We start from the raw sequence: 21,913 nt of genomic DNA, 5'->3' as shown, positions 1-21,913 counted from the left end.
AAGAGTGTTATGACAGTGCGGGGATGGGTTGTTCAACGAAAGGAGATATGCTCTAGATAAACCGGAGCCTCTATTGTGTGGGACATCACTCGTGGCCCTTGGCGCTTCCTTAGCGCTGACGGGCGCAGACGGGCAGGACTATGGCATGACTCCGGCGTGAGTCCGGCGCGTCCGCTACGCGGAGAGCGGGCGTCCCCCTTTTATCGAAAACTAGAGCGCGTCAGAGCGCTTACCACCCCCAAGATGGCCGCTGCGTTGAACTACGACTACTCGGGACCGATCTCTCAGCGTCTATGCTCAGCTGAGAGTGGCCCGAGTAGTGGAGGAGGGAAGTTTCGTGAGTGAAGAAGCTTCGAAATTAATTCTAAAAGTGCCACAATACAAATGTAAAATACGCCCCTTATTAAGTCAAGCAGAGTACAATCGAAATCGCTAAAAGAAGCTTAGGCAAAGTTAGTGCAGAGAAACCTCCCGGCTTCCGCCTCAGGAGGGTGAAAAATGCTCGGGCCTTCTCCCTTTCGTAACAATACAGCAAGAAATCTAGGTATTTTGATAGACAACAAACCTTCTATGAAACAGCAGGTGATAGTCACCTGTGGCACGTGCTTTGGGGTAATGTGCCTCCTTAAGAAGGTATTCCAGTGGGTTCTGAGGTCCTCCAAGAAGACCCTAGTCCAGGGGCTGATAATCAGTCGCCTGGACTATGGAAATGCACTACTTGTACCATCCAATGAATCCCTTCTATTGAAATTACAGGTGGTGCAAAATACTGCCGCCTGACTGGTTAATAAACAGTTACCAGACACACCGTTAATCCCCCCGCACAGGGCCCTTCATTGGCAATACGTAAAGAAAAGAGCTATTTTTAAACTGCTCTGTCTGACATTTAAAGTCAGGTCAGTCAAAGGACCGATATACTGCAGAATAAACCAGTCCCCTATCTTTCCCAAAGAAACCTCAGATCAAGTATCCAGCTTCTCCTTCACCCACAACGTATTCAAACTCTTAAATACAGTGGTCGATCCTTTTTGTATCTTGCTCCCCATCATTGGAATAGGCTTCCCCTTCAAATGCGGGCTTGCATCGAGTTTTCAGACTTTAAAAGGCGCAGGTCTTAAGATGTCTTGTTTGATAAAAAAAAAAATTGTTCTTCGGTGCGAAAATCAATAAAATTGTTTATCAAAAAGCCATCTAAAGACCTGCTCCTTTAATGGTGGATTCCTAATTGATCTGCTATCCAAGCGCTGAGATGCCCCTTTGAGGTTGAGTTGTTGCGCTATATCAGGTTATCGTAACACACCATAGTCTCGACAACTCTGAACAACTAAATGGTGGACACCCTGAAGATGTGCCTTGTCTACATCCCTACAGAAGACAGAACATAGGAAACAGCATGACACAAACTTTCCATAGAGGTCAAACTCTTAGAAGTTTACAAACACAGGTAGTTCAACCTGAAGGAAGCTTGGAGAAGGAGTAGTTTCTGTCCTGTAACTCCAGTTCTGTAGTAGGGGTATCTCTGTTATAGTCATAATCTAGTGAATAGTCCCGCCCATGTGCGTGGACCCCGGCAATCAAAAATAATCTCTTAAATTGTCAAAAAATTGCAGAACTGCAAAGACACTTAGGAGAGAATTTAAAGACAAATAATGCAGCCTATATCCACAGGCTACACTGTCCAGTACTTCAACTAGAACTTCCACCAAAAACACCACACATACAACACAGCCTGCCCAGTTTCTTCACAGAGAAACTTGCCTCTACCATTAAAAGCCTCTGGAATGATAGAGAGGAAGGCATGGACAGACAAGCCCCATAGGCTGCCATTATGTGGCTTAAATAGGATACTGTGCCTTTAAGAGAACTTTCCAGAACTTCTCCCAGTATCCAAGAATGCACTGCAGGTCCCTCTTACTTTCAGTTCTTTTTGAAGGGGTAACACGCCAGACCTGTAGCATTCCTTACAAGAATAACTTTCTCCACCGGGGAGGCGGGAGGGCGCTTATGACTATAACAGAGATACCCCTACTACAGAACTGGAGTTACAGGACAGAAACTACTCTTTCTGTAGTAGGGGATCTCTGTGTATAGTCATAATCTAGTGAATAGAATGGCAAGCCCATCCCCACACCAAAGCGGCGGTGGAGAGAAGAAAATTAACACCACTATTGTGCGAACAGATTTCGCAGCGAAGCCTGCCCAACCTGAGCGTCTGTCCTGGCATCAGTGTCCATACAGTAATGCTTAGCAAAGGTATGAACCGACTTCCAAGTGGCTGCCTTGCAGATTTCTGCAATCGGAACGTTACGGAGCAAAGCTGTCGTGGCAGCTTTGCCCCTGGTGGAATGAGCCTTAGGCTTACCTCCTACGGTCTTATTAGCTTTTTGGTAACACAACTGTATGCAGGACACAATCCAACTAGAAATGGACTGCTTAGAGGTAGCAAGACCCGTCCTGACTGATCCATAATTGATTAACAATTGGTCTGACCTACGAATATCTTTGGTTTTATCCAGATAAAATTTCAACACCCTCCTAACATCCAGGGAATGTAGAGACCTTTCCGCTGGAGATGAAGGATTCTGAAAAAACTTAGGCAAAGTTATTGTCTGGTTGACATGAAAATCAGAAATAACCTTGGGAAGAAATTTAGGGTGAGTACGCATAACAACCTTAGCAGCATAAAATACAGTATAAGGTTCTTGGCAACACAACGCCTGAATTTCACTCACCCTGCGGGCCGATGTAATGGCCACGAGTAACGCCGCCTTCCAGGACAGGTGCTGTACCGAAGCCTTATGAATATGCTCAAAAGGCTCCTTCATCAACCTGGAGAGCACCACATTCAATTCCCATGAAGGCAAAGGAAGCCTGACAGGAGGGAATACTTTCTTCTTCAATCCTTCCCGAAAGTCTTTGATCACAGGGATCTGGTAAAAGGAAGTCTGTGAAGGGCATTTCCTGTAGACAGTCAATGCAGCGAGATGAACCTTAATGGAGTGAACATTAAGTCCAGACTGCGCCAAATGTAGAAGGTAAGGAAGGATGACATCTTCCTTGCACGTCGTTGGATCATAGTTCTTGGACTTGCACCAGATACAGAACCTCTTCCACTTGTAAGCATATGAAGTCCGAGTGGAAGGTCTCTTAGACTCCTTCAGTATGTCCATGCAATCTTCAGGTAGATTCAAATGGCCATATTGCACTCTCTCAGGAGCCATGCCGCCAAACTCAAAGACGAGAGGTTGGGGTGCAACATCTGCCCCCCAAACTTCGTGAGAAGGTCCGGCCTGCAAGGCAGCCGTATGGGAGGAAGGAGAGACCGGTGAAGCAGGTCCGTGAACCACCACTGCCTGGGCCATTCCGGGGCAATGAGTATCATCCTCGCCCTGGACCGGGCCAACTTGATGAGTACCGCCGGAATCAGGGGAATGGGTGGAAAAGCGTACAGAAAGCTGTTCGACCAGTCGATCCATAGCGCATTCCCCAGCGTCCCCTGCTGGTAGTACCTGGAGGCGAAGTCTCGGCATTTGCTGTTTTCGACAGTGGCGAACAGATCTACGTCTGGAGTTCCCCACCTTGCGAAGACTTCTCCTAGTACTTCGTCGTTTATGACCCATTCGTGGTTTTCTTGAATCGGTCTGCTCAGTGCGTCCGCCTGAACATTCTGCACACCTGGTAGATGGGTAGCTGTTATCATCAGTCCTCCGGCCAGAAGCCAGTGCCAGATCGCCTGTGACTCCTGTGACAAGAGTGCGTGATCTCGAACCCCCCTGCTTGTTGAGGTAATACATCGTGGTCGTATTGTTCGTCTGTACAAGCAGAGATTTGGTCTGGAAGGACGGATGAAAGGCCTTCAGTGCCAAGTGAACAGCTCTGAGTTCCAGGAAATTGATGTGATACATGGACTCCATCGGGGACCACGTTCCTTGAATCTGTAAGTTTCCGGAGTGCGCCCCCCAGCCGTGGAGGGAGGCATCCGTCATGACAGTCTGCGTGGGAATGTCCTTGTGGAAGGGAACCCCTTTGAGGAGATTCTCCGCCGAACACCACCACTTCAGAGACTGACGAGCATGCAGAGACAGTTGTATCTTGTCGTCCCAAGATCCTCTCCTCTGATCCCACTGGTCCTCCAAGCACTCCTGCAATGGTCTCATGTGCAGTCGTGCGTGCGGCGTTAGGAAGATACAAGAGGCCATCGATCCCAGTAGAGAAGACACCGACCTCACTGTTGTAGATGGAGTGGTCATAAGAGCCTGAGCCTTCCGAAGGAGTGATAAGCGTCGCTCCTCCGAAGGAGACACGCTTGCTGACAGCGTATTGATGGAGGCTCCCAAGTACTGTATGCATTGGACCGGAGTCGGGACAGACTTGGACATGTTGATGTGCAACCCCAGCTTGTTCAAGAGAACGCACGTCTTCTGGAAGTATGCTCGAGCTTCCGAGAAGGAGGAGGCCTTGATCAACCAATCGTCCAGGTACGGGTAGACGAACACTTTGTTCTTCCTCAGGTGTGCTGCTACCACCGCCATCGACTTCGAGAATGTTCTCGGCGCAGACTTCAGTCCGAATGGGAGTACTGTGTATTGATAATGATTGGCGCCGACTTGGAATCGCAGGAACTTCCTGTGTTTGTGTGCAATGGGCACATGGAAGTACGCATCCTGTAGGTCTATAGCACATCACCAGTCTCCCTGTTGCAACTGAGGATAAATCTGATGCAACAACAGCATGCAAAACTTTTCTCTGCGAATCCACTTGCTTGCCTGCCGCAAGTCTAGAATGGGCCTGAACTCGTTATGGTCCTTCTTGTGAACGAGGAAGAACCGGGAGTACAGACCTCTTCCTCTTTGAGACAGAGGAACGTCTTCTATCGCCCTTTTCCATAACAGGATATCTGCCTCCGCCTGAAGCTCGCGCAGTTGAAACTGTGAGCTGACTGGCGGAATTGCTGGAGGCGGGATGGTGAACCAAAGACTGTATGCATTGCAAACAATATTCAGCACCCACTTGTCCTGAGTAATTTTTCTCCACTCTGCCAGGAAAAATTGAACGCTTCCCCCCACCGGAGTGGGTAACGGATGTAGGGGAAGTAAGCGCTCAGGGCCTAGACCCGGCCGGGCCTTTGGTCGCTGTCGCTGACTGTTGGCCTCCTCTGTCTTTCTGGCGCTTCTGGAACGGCCTTCGGAACTGCTGTTGTTGTTGCTGTTGCTGTCCCGAAGGTTGGCCATGCCTTCTGCCCTGTCCATCGAACCGCCTCTGGAAAGGTCGGTAAGATTTCTTTGTCTCTTTGGGCTTCTCCAGGCCCACAGCCGTGAGCGTCTCAGCCTCAGCCTTCATGCGGGCCATTTCGTCATCCGCATGTTTCCCGAACAGAGTCTCACCAGAGAATGGCAAATTGGCAACCCTCTTTTGGGCGTCAGGTTTTAGTGACCTGAGGCGGAGCCAAGCGTAGCTTCTCTGGTTAATCCAGTGGCAGAAGCCATGCGCCGCCAGGAGGGAAGAATCGGCCGCAGCACTGATGACCTGATTCGCCACCAACATCCCCTCGTTTAACACCTCTTGGAAATCCTCTCTTTTGTCGCGAGGCAGATGTTCCACAAACTGCTGGAGGGACTCCCAGAGCGCGCGGTCGTAGCGCCCCAACAGGGCCGTAGCACTCGCCGCCTTCATAGACGTAGCCGAAGTCCCACAAACCTTCCTTCCAGCAGAATCCATCCACCTGGATTCTTTGGGACCGTGGATGATAGAGTGGTGGCATGTTGTTTACGAGCCGCCGTCACTATCACAGACTCTGGAGGGGGTTCCACCCTTAGAAAGGCCGGATCCGAATCAGGAGCCCGGTACTTTTTCTGTAGTCTCGAGGGGGCCGCCTTCGTCACCGCCAGGGTGAGAAAAAGGTCCATGGCCGGATCCTCCAGGCCCGGCACCAGTGGCAGTAAAGGTCGAGACAGATGTTTTTGGTGCAGCGTCTCAAAAATTACCGACGTCTTGGGAGTGGGCACCGTCAACGAGATGCCCAACTTAGCTGCACCCCTTAACAGGACGTTGTGAAAGGACACCAGATCGTCCACCGGTGATACTCTTGTCTCCGGTGACTCCGACGGAGTCGGGGAGTAGTCCCTGGTATCTGATGACCTCGTCAGGGAACGAGACCTGTGCCTCCTGTGGCGTCGTCTCGATCTCGTGGATGACCTGTTGCGTGATCGTTCCCTCCTCCTGGAACGAGAACGCGATCTCCCCGTCCGTGGACGTTCCGCAGGTTTCCGTGGAGGAGTCCTCTGTGGTTTATCCTGAGGTTTCGGTTTTGGCGTCCCCTTAGGTGGTGTTGGAAGGGGAGGCAGTGACGCCGATCTTGGTGGAGGAACGGGGGGTTTCTCCGACCTAGGGACGGGCCCACGAGGTGGAAGTGGTAGTGGCTGTCCTGAAGGAGGAAGTGGCGGAAGTGGTGGGTTGATGGGAGGGTCCTTGTCAGAAGGCTCCAATCTTCGCAGAGGCAGTGATGCTGTACCCGATCACCCTTCCACCAGTGACTCCGCCACATGGGCGAACGCACTAGTGACAGGGAAAGGGGAAGTGGACAGAGAAGAGACACCTTGAGAGCTTCTGGCACCTTCACCGATTGGGTAGATCACTCTTGACCTGGACTTCGGTTACTGCAGATGCCTAATGCACAGATCAAGGGGGGAAAGAATAAACAACAACTTCCACCTACCAAAATTCTCACTCTATGTAAATATTGAATCTTATCCTACCAGTAGTTCCCAAAGGTATTGCTACTCTTCATAAAGATGTGTAGGTACATTCAGGGAGCTTCATGCCTGCAGGACAAAGACCAACATTACTGGATGTTCCTTCCTGAAAATCTACGACCCAGGAACTAATACTCTCTCACTCCTTCTTTACCTGTAAGCTCTCTGTATACGCCCCAACTGGGGTTCTGTTTATATCTGTTAATGTCTTGCAGTGAACATGCGGCTCCAAGGATTCCAATGCAGAACGGAACGAAGCGCGCAAAAAGGAACAAGGGAGGCAAAGGGGGGAAGGAAAGAACAGGTTTAACGCAAGAAGGGAATAGCTGTTCAGCACACAGTTCGCCGACAATGGGGGAGAAAGGCGAAGCAGTCGCTGGCTTACTGTTCCTCTCGCTAGCTCCGCAAGAGGTCGATGGAGTCTGTTGAACCTTCAGTGAAGGGGACCTCTGTCGAGTTTCAGCAGGGTGAACTGGATCCCACGACGATGACAGAAGGAGACGAACGAAGTCTCAGTCACTGCAGCAGACGGAAGAACGTTACTTCACGAACTTCCAGGAATCCACTCAAAAGTAACATTTGGCAAGTTACTAGGATAGCGGACTCGAGAATTTAACTAAACAACTCTATGAACTCCTGTCACGAATACTTGACACGGAGCGTCTGACTCTAGCTGTTTCCTCAGGAACCCGAACAGTTGAAGTGCGCAGTTTGAACGCTGCGCGAGGCGTACATCAACTAGCCCTCACGTACTAAACTCTGAATGGCTTCAGTGGCTATCGTGGCGGCCATCTTAGGAAGGAACTACACCCACTATGACCTGAACCTATTTACATGATAACGAAAGGAATCTATTTGGAAATACACGGGTACCAAATATTTACCCGACAAGGCTTTACAATTGTCTTTCCACCATTCCCCACTTTTGGAACATAGGTAGATGCAATTTGTAAATTCCTGACAGTCCTCCTTAGGTATAGGGCGAGGCGGAGCCTTTGGCCGAGGTGGTGTATAAACCACTGAATACACCGAGCCCGGTGACTTCTTCGGGGGAGGGGACTGTGAACCAGCCCCTCCAGCAGGTGATCGCCGTCTCCGGCGCCCTCCACCAGAACCAGCGTGACTTCTGGAGCCAGAACTCCTCCTGCGCCGCTTAGGAGAGTTGGAACTACTCCTAGACGCCGACCTCTTCCTTCTCGACGCCGAGTGGCATGTCTCCGGCGTCGAATGTCGTCTCCGCGACTCCGGCGTCTATCGCCGCCTCCGCGACGTCGAACGCTTCTTCCTCGACGCCGAACGTCGCCTCCGCGACATCGAACGGTCAGTCCTCGACGATGAACGTCGGCTCTTCCTTGACGCCGACCGCTTCTTCGAGGTCCTCGACGACGAGGATCCCCTCGACACCGATCGGCTTCTCGACGCCGACCGTCGTCTCGACGGCGAACGGCGGTGTCGCCTCGACGGCAAGCGCCGACGCCTGTCATACCTTCTCCGGCGTCGATGGCTCGACGTGGACGTCGACGAAGCCGTCGACTGGGATCTCGACGGAGGCCTACCCAGGCCCTTCGACGTCGATCTTTCCCTTCGTCTCGACCCAGAGCCCCGGGGAGATGGTGAACACACCGTCGTCATCCCTCTCGACGTCGTCGATGCAATCGACGCCGACGGAGACCGGGACCGTTTGCTGGTCTTCCTGCCTCTGGGGAGCCCCCCAGACGCCTCAGCAGAGGCAGAGGGAATCTTCCCAGCCTGCCCAGACCCACCTGCTGCCTGCAGTTGTCTGTCCCCTAGGCCTTGCAGCCTAATCTTCAGCCTTTCCCTCAGGGTCCTTGCTGAAAGGTTCTTACAGATGTCACACGCTTCAGGGACATGTGCTTCAGGAAGGCAGATGATGCAGACCTCGTGTGGATCAGTCTTGGCCTTCTTCCTCCCACAAATTGGGCATTTGTCGAAAAGAGCAGGCATTTTAGAGCCCTAAAAAGCCTGAACAAACACACAGGAGAGAAGGGAAAGCACCAAGACACAAACTGAAACACTTTTAAAATCCCAAAGTGCACAAAAATCCAATAAACCCTTGAAAAAAAGAGAGCTCAATGCCAGGGTCCTGTTAGCAGGAGCCGGAAAAAAGAACTGAAAGTGAGAGGGACCTGCAGTGCATTCTGGGATACTGGGAGAAGTTCTGGAAAGTTCTCTTAAAGGCACAGTATCCAATTTAAGCCACATAATGGCAGCCTATGGGGCTTGTCTGTCCATGCCTTCCTCTCTATCATTCCAGAGGCTTTTAATGGTAGAGGCAAGTTTCTCTGTGAAGAAACTGGGCAGGCTGTGTTGTATGTATGGTGTTTTTGGTGGAATTTCTAGTTGAAGTACTGGACAGTGTAGCCTGTGGATATAGGCTGCATTATTTGTCTTTAAATTCTCTCCTAAGTGTCTTTGCAGTTCTGCAATTATTTGACAATTTAAGAGATTATTTTTGATTGCCGGGGTCCACGTACATGGGCGGGACTATTCACTAGATTATGACTATACACAGAGATCCCCTACTACAGAACATCATAATTCAGGAAACAACACTTAAGGTACTTTTCTACTGTTACATCATTAACGTAAACAGAAGTATCCAAACTAATTTAATAAGAAAAAAATAAGTTTGAGCCGCTTCAATGCTCCCTAACTAGTGTACTACTAATGATGCAAGATTTTAACTGCATCCAGAAAGCAATTGTAGAGTAAACCATAATGAACACAATGTTATTTTTCATTTGCAGAAGCCATACATGCAAACCTGCACTGGTGATATTGCCCAGGAAAAGGTAGTCTCTGTATACTGCATGCACAGGCGTAGGATGTACACATAAAATGTCATGCCTAATCACCTTCTACATGTACACCTAATAACGTTTAACCATAGCTAACTTGCCTGGAACATATTATCATCCGCTTTTTTGCTCTGCTTAGAAGAAGCTGATGATCCTTTAGAACTTTCCCCAGTTTTCTGTTTCTTTGCAGGCTTCTCCGGGGGTGCTTGCTTTTTACGTTTTGCCTAAAAAGACAGAAAATTGTCATGCAACATTGCAAAGTCCCAGAACGTAAAGCAAAAAACAAATGAAGCTGATAAATAAATGTTAAACTTTTACAAATGCATTTTTAATGTAGTCTGTACTACTACCACCAAGAAGCCACCCCTGGCTTGTATTCACCTACCATTTTTTAATATTATTAAAGTGTTTCACAATATGAATATAACAATAACAGTATGTGTCACAGCATCTTCCCCACTAAGAACAAACACGTAGTATCCAGGGTGTCCGCTGTGTCAACTCGGGTTGCTGGAATTATTACACTTCATCAATATCATTCTGGCTTCACTTGAAATATTATTGCTGGTAAAAGAATGGAGGAGAACGAGAACACCTCAATGCTCAACAGTACTCCCATACCACATGTATTCTTCCACCTCCAACGAGAATTCCTCATTTCCCAGCACCTCAGTCCAGGCTCAAGTCCGCCCCAAATTCGCCATCCTTTCTGGCGGTATTAATGTGCAGCTCCTCAGCTAACGTCCATTCGCTTACGCCCTTAACCTACAACACCATTCTGCGACTATGTATCCATCCAGCCAATTGCTATACGCCAACAACAATGCAAGAAATGTATACTACATTTTCTTTATCTTTCTAGGCTCTGCCAAATGTACCAATAGGCATTTCTTTAGGGTAAGACACAAGGAGCCCCTGTTACTCTTTTCAGTCTCACAACCACCTCTTCCCAAAAGAGTGCAACCGTGCAACAGGTCTATTTCAAAAACATGAACATCCCCTCCCCACGTCACCTGGGCCATGTGGCTGACCTGCAAGGGTAAATTCTGCTCAATGTGACTGGAGCTTGGTCAATTGGCTGCCATTTGAAGCCAGAATACACCTGAAAATCGCCTGCATGACACACAAGGCGGTTCACCTTAAATCACCCGGTTACCTCGCCCAGAAATTGACAATATCTGGCGGAACCAGAAACACTAGAGGCACAAATAATCTTCTGCTGAAACCGCGAAGATTCCGGAAGGAAAAAACATATAAGCGCTCCTTCTCTGGAATGGCACTTAGGATCTGGAACTCTCTCCCTCCAGAAACCAGGCTTATCCCATCTACTACACTCTAAAAAAGAAGTAAAAGCTATCCTCATGGCTAAATACACTTGAACTAGTATCTAGAACTCTGTTAACACTGTACTACATGCTTCTACCTGCTTGACCCCTTTGCCTACTTGTATGAGTAGTCTCCCTCACATACCCCGTATGTAACCTAGTTGTACTGTTCGATTTGTTGATTTATTTGCATGATTACGCCCCCATCATGTACCCCTCTATGTAACCTATTTGTACTGTTTTGATTTATTGATTTATTGGTATGAGTACGCCCCATCATGTATCCATCTATGTAAAGCGCTCTGATATCTGCAAAGATCTTGTCCGCGCTATATAAAACTTTTAAAATAAATAAATAAATAAATGTGATAGAAATTGAAGTGCGAGGAAATTGAAGGGTTTATCATTAAATGTTGCATTACACGAGACCCCCGTTCCTCAAGGCATGCATTTCTTCCCACTGTTTTTCACCAGGTTTTCCCCGCATGTCTGCTTCTGTGGCTGGCTTAGCCCTCAACAGAGGTCATGCCCTACTTGTTTTTTTAGCCTTGTACATTATCACCACCGTATGACGGCTCATGCCCAATTGCAAGATTGTCTCGAAGGTTCCAGTGGGAGAGGGAGCATTAGGTTAATCTATCAAGATCTCTCTTACGGTCCCTGGCAGCTTAGAGTATTGCAAACTCTGGCCAGGCCTAACCTGATAGGGCCTCGAACCTCTTGAAATGTAATGAGTCTCCCCAAATACATTTCTCTGGACAAAATACAGCGCCCTCCCGCCATTGAGCCACTGTCATAGCCAAGTCTATCGGTTTAAATGAATATAGGGCCCACAAATCAGGCACACTCATGAAAGCGGGACGTTTCAGGACCCTTTTGACAATGATCTCCCATATCCTAACTGTCTTGCAAACAGAGAAATTCTTCAGGGATATTAATTACTCCACACATGAATAATTCTAGGAGTAAGGTATTCCCGTTTGTTCTCCGCAAAAAAGGTTTCTCCCAGTTATCTTCCTCTGTGAACCACCTAGAAGCATGCTGAAGGTGGGCCACATAGAAGCCAAGTCCACCGTCCTCTTGATTCCAATTTAATTTGTCAAGAGTAATCTTGCTCATCTTCTCAGCTCAAACCAAAGAAACCAGCTAAATAGTCATTGTTTTAAATGTGTAGGGTGGCAATGGATAGAGAGTTTTGCATGTTGTAATGACAACGCAGCAGATATACCATCTTTGCGATTGTAATTCTGCTGACAACACAGAGGGGCACTGTTATTAATGCTTGTAAACCCTTTAGGACTCTCCTCATGATGAATCAATATCGATTTTCAGTATTGATCGATCAGTGTGAGCCACCATGATCCCTAGATATCTAAATTTGTTAATCCCATGACCAACTCCAGCTCAGGTAGCCTCTCCTCTCGACAACATGATAAGGATCCCAAAAGGAATAATATAATCTTATGTTTGTTCACCTGATGGCCTGCTACGTTGTGGCACTAAATCTCTAGGTAACCACAGGTAGAACAATGCATCATTGGCATACATTATTCATCTATCATTAGGATTTCTCCAACATGCAGAACTATTGAGAAACGAAATATACTAGATCTGACCCACACATTTCATAAAGGGAGGTGGATCTGTCATGCAACCGGATAGTTTTACATGGTATGACCATTTGCAGAGGTTCTGTGGCAAAAGGTAGGACCAGTGTGCATTGTACAAATCCTGAAGCTCAATGCTCTTCAGAACAGAGCACCAGTGGCAGATGTGAGGTTGAAAATCTCCAATCTTTTTTCCCCCTTGCTCCTGTGTTTTTATTTTTAGGTCTCAGCCTGCGATGGCTGCGCTTGCGCAGTCTCGCTGGCGAGATTTAATGAGAGAGAGAGAATATCACTAGCCAGGTTAAGCCCCGCCCCTCTTCTCCATAGGCTGGCCTCCTAACCGGTGGCCAGCCATTGGAGAAGAGGTCCTAGTGACGTTCTCCTTTCTCTTTTAGCCCCTTCCTTTTCAGATTGGGTTCCTTGACTTACTGCTGAAGTAAAAGGTGTCTTATCTTCTTTATGGGTCTAGATGGCCCCACAAAGAAGATAAGGAACCTTGTACCCCAGCAAAAAGTCGGGGCGCCCAGTCTGAAAAGGACGAGCTAAAAGAGAAAACTCGCGTCATGGCGAGTGCATGTTTTAATTATATAGTACTGTTACTATCAAAAGTCAGGTCACAGCACTTGTGGATGAAGATTGCACAGATGTTGCTGGCACTAAGCGAGCATTACAAGGTGATGTAAATATTCAGTAAACAAGGCCCTCATAGGTTAGTAATATCTGAAGAGCGCCAGGAGGATTAGCACAAGAATGAAAGCATTTGGAACTTATCTTGAAGTGAAGCGTCTTCAAACTCTTCGATTGTTTAAGGTCTGTCAGGCGCCTAAAACCGAGGCGCGTGTTTCTCCACAGGGTCGCTCTTAGTAACCCATTGGTTAGTTCACTGAGCGGCATTGGAAGCTGGCCTTCTTGAGTTAAGGGACTGCAGACTCTGCAAGACTGTAGTAAGAGGTAGTTTTCCAAAGTGCGCTTCGATGGAAACAGAACTTTGAATGTGACTCAGCTTTTGAGAGCTAGTCATGGTAGGGCCGTTACTATGGATGGGTTAGTGTGATAGGATATACAATTGTTGATTGGGGAGTGAATAGATCTGCATGATTCTTGAAAAAAAAATGTAATTTCTGCAAGTGTTTTGCAGGAAGACTCAGCGGGCGAAACTGCAATAATCTCGTATAGACCTGGCAATCGTACTTTCCTGTATTACATTGAAAGGGGCAGGCTGCCTCCGCTGCCCAAGCGAATTTGGTAGCCTGTGCTTTTGATGAGTGTTTCGGCTTGAGGGGTTGAAAACAAGGTTGTATGCAAAGGTAAGACCCACGTTCCTTTTGCTGTGAAGTGAGGCTGGCGACTGACCTAGTGATTCGGGACCACATCCACCACCACCACATCCACCATCACCACATCCACTACCACATCCACCACCACATCCACTACCGCCACCACATCCACCACCACATCCACTACCGCCACCACATCCGCCACCACATCCACTACCGCCACCACATCCGCCACCACATCCACCACCACCACATTCACCACATCCACCACCATATTCACCACATCCACCACCACCGCCACATCCACCACCACATTCAACACATCCAACACCACCACCACCACCACATCCACCACCACCACCACCACATCCACCACCACCACCACCACATCCAATACCACCACCACCACATCCACCACCACATCCACCACCACCACCACATCCACCACCACCACATCCACCACCACCACCACATCCACCACCACCACCACATCCACCACCACCACCACCACATCCACCACCACCACCACATCCACCACCACCACCACATCCACCACCACCACATCCACCACCACCTCCACCACCACCACCACATCCGCCACCACATCCACCACCACCACATTCACCACATCCACCACCATATTCACCACATCCACCACCACATTCACCACCACATTCACCACATCCAACACCACCACCACATCCACCACCACCACCACATCCACCAACACCACCACATCCACCACCACCACATCCATAACTACATCCACCACCACATCCACCTCCACATCCACCACCCCCACATCCACCCCCACATCCTCCACATCCTCCACCACCACCACATCCACATCCACCACCACCACCATATCCAAAACCACCACCACATCCACCACCACCACCACCACATCCACCAAATCTAGCACCACATCCACCACCTCCACCACCACCACCACATCCAGCACATCCACCACCACATTCACCACCACCACATCCACCACCACAACCACATCCACCACCACCACATCCACCACCACCACCACATCCACCACTCCCACATCCACCAACACCACCACATCCACCACCACCACATCCACCTCCACAACTACATCCACCACCACATCCACCTCCACATCCACCACCACCACCCCCACATCCACCCCCACATCCTCCACCACCACCACATCCACATCCACCACCACATCCACATCCACCACCACCACCATATCCAAAACCACCACCATATCCAAAACCACCACCACATCCACCACATCCACCAAATCTAGCACCACATCCACCACCTCCACCACATCCACCACCACCACCACCACATCCAGCACATCCACCACCACATTCACCACCACCACATCCACCACCACCACATCCACCACCACCACATCCACCACCACCACATCCACCACCACCACATCCACCACCACCACATCTACCACCATGTCTGTGTGTGTGGCTTTGTGTGTGTGTGTATGTGTGGCTCTGTATGTGTGTGTGTGGGTGCAAATGCAATAGGTCTCGCATTTGCGAGAGATTAGGCTATTGGCATTGTAAATGACAATGCGATTTATCTGTTTTCAAAACCAACACAAATAAAAAAAATGTAATTTACAATGACAATGGCTCTAACGTTTGCAAAGGCGAGACCGTTGCATTGTAAATGCTTGTTTCTGCAGTTTGCAGGGACCCTCATCCCCAGGGACCGACAAACTGCAGACCTTGCGATCCTCAGGGGCACCCTTGGTGCTTTACTGAGAATGTAGAAACGCTCTCAGTCTCTCCTCCCTCTCTGTAGCCTTGAGGGTGTAACCCACTGTACCATATGCTTAGGCCCTGGCTAGTGTTGGCATTTGTAGCATTTTGGTATGAAGTAGCTCCATACAAGTGATATCGACTGAGCTCCTGTTTTAAATTAGATCTCGTAGAATCAGGAAAATTGTTCTCTTTGTGTTTAATAGGAATGTTGACAGCAATGATCATATTTTTATTTATTTTATTTTATTTTGAAGGTTTTATATAGCGCGGACCAGACCCTTGCGGGTGTCCGAGCGCTTTACAACAAATACAGGAAAAAGGGGAAATAGACAGAGGAGACATAGGCATCTACATACGAAAATAATATTTCTTATAATAGGTCAAACAAACAGTAACTGTTCCAACATAGCACATAGGAGAATCGATTTAACTTCCTTTTTAAAGGATGCCGCATGAGGGTTCTGTCTTGTTTTTGGGGGTAAGGCATTCCAAATCCTAATGGCCTTTCCTGAGAAGGAGTGGTTATAAGTTTCTTTTTTTTAAAGCGTTGTGGTTTCAAAAGAAGGGTATATGGACTCCTGTTAGTTCTGTCGCCGCCCGATAGTACTAGTTTTTCTGCAAGGTATCGTGGTGTTTTGATGTGCAATGCCTTGTGTGTCATACAGGTGATTTTCAAATGGATTCTAGCCTCAAAGGGTAGCCAGTGAAGGGCACGCAAGTCCGGGAAAATGTGACAGTTTCTTTTGGAACCTGTGATTAGTCTGGCAGCTGCATTGATTGATGCTCCTAGTGGGGCTGTTGTTCTGGGAAGGCCGCAGAGAGCGACACTCCCATATTCCACTCTAGGGATTACTAGAGTTTGGACTGCCTCTTTAAAGTCATTTGCAGGTAGGAAGGGTTTCAGTCTTCTTAGGGTGTTCATTTGGAAAGTTGCTCCTTTTGTTGCTGCACTGATGTGTTTCTGCAGAGTTAGCTTTTTGTCCAGAGTTATACCTAGCGATTTGGCAGAATCGATCATGAGCGCTTGGCCGTCTAATGCTTTTAGGTGCTTCATCCATTTCATTTTGAATGTTGGTTGGTTGGGTGGGTGGCTCTATTAGGAGGAATTCTGTTTTTAGGGTGTTTAATTTTAAATGGTTATTTGCCAGCCATGTCTGTGTTTTTTGGAGCGTAGAATTGAGGGACTTGATGTCCTCTAGTGAGTGTACCTTAATGTAGAGTTGTGTGTTGTCTGCGTACATGTGATATTGTTGCGTGCTTATCTAGGTTCCTGATCGATACTGTGACCTTATGCCCCTATTCGGCTATAAATCCATTTATTCCCTATATTGGCATAACCGTTCAAGTGCGATTTTCTGAATAGTCATCTCTGGCCTCACACGAACAGAGCCACATTCCAGCATGACTCTCTGCTACTTCCTTTGCGACCAATTAGTGCAATGACAGAGCAGCAGTCACTATCTGATATTCCTAGATAACACTCCGAGTTCTTCAACAAGATAAAAACTTAGCAAACCTGGAAATCCCCGCTTGCTATGTTTTGATTAGTAATGGAACTCTAATGAGCAACTGATAACTGTCACTTCCTAGTGACATCTTTAATTGACGTCTTATGTCCAGCAAACTTGCGTCAAACCCGGCACCTGTCAGGTATAAATATTACCCACGTTGCCTTAAGCAATGAGAGAGAGATACGAGCTGCGAGTTCGTTCCCTGTTGCTGATGCCAGCTGCCTGCATGACCCTGTGTTGGTAAAAACTAGCACTCTGTCGCTGCAGCCTGCTATCCTGTGGTGGTGAAGCTGCTGATTACCATTATCGCCGCTACAGCGCGAACTATGGTGCAGTACGCTTAAGGAGCTGAAACAGCCGTCCTCTGCGAAGACATCCAGCCGATTCCAGCTGCCCGCGGACGCTGTCACCCCTCCTTCCTCGACGCGCTGAGAGAAGCCGCTGCATTTCTCGTGCAGAGAAATCCAGTCCCGGCGCTTCCGGTTTACCCTCGCGGGTGACTGGGATATCGAGAGAGACCCCTGAAGGAGATACCAATCCTCCATCATTCTATTCAGAGGTATGGTGTTGACTAAACCCTTAGACGAGAATTCTTGAAACAAACCTTGGCAAAACCAACTTAACTTAAGCTACTTACTTACTCCCCTTCTCACGTGTTAGGCTTAGGTCAGGCACACTGGGGTAGGCTTAGTTAGAAGCACCAGTTGAGTATGTTAGCCTAATGTATATACGACTGTATATATGTTTTATTACTTTTAAACCATTGTATGGCTAAGAAACCATATCAATGCTTTTACAGTTCTATTTCGCAATACTTATCTTACTGTACGTACTTTTTATAATAACAGTTATTGCAATTGTGGCAATACATTTCTCTTGTACGAGAAGAAAGACTGTTCAATAAATGTTAACCCTTTATTGATAAACGCCCGTCTCTCTATTCTCTACATACTGTGAAAGTAAACTGCACTAGACTGACTGAGTGAAATCTATGTCTATTGTTTCACACGACCCTAGAGATCGACTCTTGATCTGAGGAGCAAAGTTGTCATGTTGCACGGTTGTTGGAAAACTGAATCCCTTCTTGTCTGTGCCAAGGAAGCTGATCACTTCCTATGCAGAGAAGAAAGTTTCCAGTGACCTCTGAGCTAGTTGGTAACACAACCCAATTAAGTTTAGCATAGTCAGTGGAGGCCTGGAATATCTGCAGTTCCACGTCGATACTACTGTTTATGTTATTCCAATGCGCAGGGCCTAGTGGGAAACTAGGAACTACACTACATGGCGCCCAACGTGGGGCAAGGCGATAAACTAACGCAAGACTTGTAGAGTAACTCAGTCGTGCATATTTCACACCCCTTTCTCCCGTAAATACTCCAATAGACGTCTGGAGTGGGTGAAAGGTTAAAATCCGCCCGACCTTAGTAGGAAGAGATTCCTATGTAAAGCTCTGGTTTATTCAACGTTGAAGGATACAGTGTTCCAAAATATTGTGCACCTAATCTTTGTCTCCTTGGAGACCTACTCTGCAAACCTCGCATTTTTACAATGCCAGAAAATAACGGAACCTCTGGGGCCGCAGCAGATGCTACTCAGCAAGGTCCCGAATACACAGACCCGGATGCTATAATCATCCCGGTCCACTTAAGAAGATCTATAACTTTAAAACTTATAGAAAACGGACTGACACCTCAAGGTGGTACAGTAATTTTCGTGATAGAGGCTCACGAATATCGGCAGACAGAGGTATTCTATTCATGGATAAACTTTCCAGCGGTAAACGCTATAACACAAGAGTTTCACTATTACAAAATAGAGAAACCTCCGGAAGAGTACGCTCCTTTCGAGGAGATTGAAATTCCACTTAAATTTCAAGAGCACCTGCTCTGGTTTAATGGCGCCCTAAAACACAATGATCACATAACTAGGCTCGGTCCACTAGGTAGACCAGGAGCCACGTGGCCGGTTCTAGCCAGCTACACACCACATCCTGACATTGCAAGAATGTCTAGAGAAGAGCTGTTAGCACAGCTAAACACATGAATAAAAATACATAGGCAATTAGTCCAATATGTAATGCGGACTGCAACAGTCCAGCCAGCTGTTAATGTATCACAGCTGACCCCTCATCAGGGGAACCCAAATAAAATTACACCACAGAACATACAGTCATGTCTTTGTAAAACACCCGTAAAACGGGAACAAATTCCTTTCTGGTTAGCCCAGAAAATCACTCAAATAGAGGCAGTGTTTCCTGATACTACCCCTATTGAGAAACACAGAATCTTGACCATCTGCCTTCCTATGGGAATCGCACCACACGTGGAGGACTGTGACACTTGGGGTACAGTCTTTGCTTCCATTTACACAAAAACACACGGTGTTCCGTCTATGGCGGTAATACCAGAAGTGCTAAAACAGATTCAAAATGAATTCGGTCCAGAGCCCGCTTTAAATCTAGGTATGAAATTACTGAAAGATTTCAAGCAGGTTACGGCTATATTATTAGCCAACATAAAGGGAGAAGCAGCATCTGTGGCGATCCGCCAGAAGTTGAGGGAAACAGATATAAAAGATCCTGTTGAGCTTGCAAAAATCATAGAAAAATGCTATGAAGAATTAGGTAGAGACAGCTTGGGTGGAAAACCAGTTAAGCCCCAACTGCTCGAAAATCCTGAAAAATTATTTATTAAAAATAATTTAAACACTCCTAAAAAGAGCTGGGATGGAAATAAACAATCCACTCCCAAGGAAAAAGTTTTCCAGTCCAGAGGAAGGTCTCCTCGACGGAGGGAAAGAACTCCGACTCGAGAACGCCAGTCTCCCCAACGGGAGCCCTCTGAGAAAAGATATAACCTTAGAAATAGGGATAATCTAAAAAAACCTGATAGATATCAAAGTATTGATACACGTCCCTCTCGATCTTTTCCACAGAATTCGGAAAGAAGAGGACGGTCAGACCCAGGAGAGCACACCAAGTCCAAAGACAAGGAACCTGCTCAAAATAAGAAATCTCAATTTCAGAAAAAGAAGGTAGCCAGTATTAGAGTAATCAACCATGCCGAGAATACTGAGGACACAGTTGAAAAACGGGGAGTGGGCATTGACAATGTTGGACAGTGCAGCAGAAATAAGTATAGCGCGCAAGATCTTGATGAGTCATCTGGAGACAGTGGACACGAATGAATACATTCAGGTTGAAACTGCCGACGCCAGACTTAGCGAGCCCCATAAAATATACGAAATAACATTGCGTATAGAGGGTGATAAGACTAGGAAAATTAAGGGTCTATTTTGGGATAAGCTCTCAAAAGGCTATGATATTCTGTTAGCTGAAAAAGATTGGCCCCCGGAGTTTGTCAGGGAGTGCCCTCGTGGCGAAGAAGTGATTATGCCTGCCTTCTCGAATCACATTCCGATTCACAAAAAATATACATATGCAAGGAAATGGGCAGTAGCCCAGGCACCTGCATTATATAAAAATCATGTAGGATGGGATGAGGATTCACCGCCTCACAAAATCCAATTAAAAAGTGAACCAACTGCCCAACGGCAGTATCCCATAAAGCAAGAAGCTCAAAAACAAGTCAGGGAGATCTTAGATCAACTTGAGTACCAGGGGGTGATTGAAACATGCACCTCTCAAATGAACAATCCTTTGTTTCCTGTCTCCAAGCCAGACAATTCATATCGTCTAGTTTTGGACTACAGACACCTTAATACATGTTGCAAAACTTTTGCAGTACAAAACTCGCATAGTGCAGCCCTAATGAATAACATAGTTAGGAAAAAATACAAAACGACATTAGACATTTCTAATGGTTTCTTTTGTCAAAACATTGCACCAGAAAGCAGATATTTGACCGCTTTCTCCGCATTTGGGTCACAGAAAAAATTCTGTCGACTCCCACAGGGGTTCAAGAACAGCCCAGGACTATTCTCAGCTAGGGTAACAGAGTTACTACAAATCTATGATGATGAAGCATTATCTTACGTAGATGATATTTATCTCACAGACGACGACTTGGATACTCACTTGAAAAGAGTGAACACCATTATACTTGGGTTCGCAGCAGAGGGTTACAAATTCAACTTTAAAAAGTCCCGAATTGCCCATCTGACAGTACTGTTTTTAGGGTACGAATTATCAAGCGAAGGGAAAAGCCTAGCGGACAACTTCTTAGAGAAGTGTGCTGTACTCCAAGCTCCAAAAACGCTGAAGAATTTACAATCCATACTAGGTTTTCTGAATTTCGGAAGAACTTACATCCTAAATTACGCAGAGAGGGTTAAACCTCTCTACGAACTAATAAAACCTGATTTAAAACAAATCAATTGGACTCAAAAACACACAGAAATTTTGAGATCACTGCAAACAGACATGTTAGCAAAAACAAAATTAGACACACGTGACAACACGATCGATCTAGTAATCCGAGTCATCCCAGGAAGATGCGGATTCACGTACCTAACCTCTAATGAGGGAGAAAAGGTACCAATTTCAATTAAATCTCACTTGTACACACAAGCAGAAAAAACATTCAGTCGCACAGAAAGAACTGTGAACGCAGTGCAAATCGCATTAGCAAATGAACGAGAACTAGCACACGGCAAACGGATTAATATCCTTACAGCGGAATCCGCCTTCGAGGCGCTATTCAGCCCAGTAAACCTGCCTACAGTGTCACTGGATCCGAAATGGATACAGTACATAGATTCTCTAGGAGCGGAAGACGTGAAATACTATTTCGCCCCGCAATTTGAGAACTGAATGATTTAGAGTATGAAGAAGAATATCCTCTGCCAATCGAAATCCTGCCTCTCCCACAATACGCCTGTATAATCTATACAGATAGCTT

General features: G+C 47.1%; 1 protein-coding gene across 2 annotated transcripts in view; it reads right to left on the bottom strand.

Moving 5' to 3' along the window:
• LOC147726365 (activated RNA polymerase II transcriptional coactivator p15-like) overlaps positions 1-21,913 on the bottom strand; it is a 134,012-nt gene that overhangs the window by 63,707 nt on the left and 48,392 nt on the right. For both annotated transcript variants that reach the window (XM_086960501.1, XM_086960500.1), the window contains exon 3: positions 9,673-9,795. In XM_086960501.1, the coding sequence (XP_086816627.1) occupies positions 9,673-9,795 (123 nt within the window). The remainder of the gene's footprint in view (positions 1-9,672; positions 9,796-21,913) is intronic.

The sequence above is a fragment of the Lissotriton vulgaris genome, chromosome 3_1 (assembly GCF_964263255.1).
Source record: "Lissotriton vulgaris chromosome 3_1, aLisVul1.2, whole genome shotgun sequence".
NCBI classification, from domain to species: domain Eukaryota; kingdom Metazoa; phylum Chordata; class Amphibia; order Caudata; family Salamandridae; genus Lissotriton; species Lissotriton vulgaris.
The sequence above is the reverse complement of the archived record's forward strand: the minus strand, read 5'-3'. Positions and strand labels throughout refer to the sequence as shown.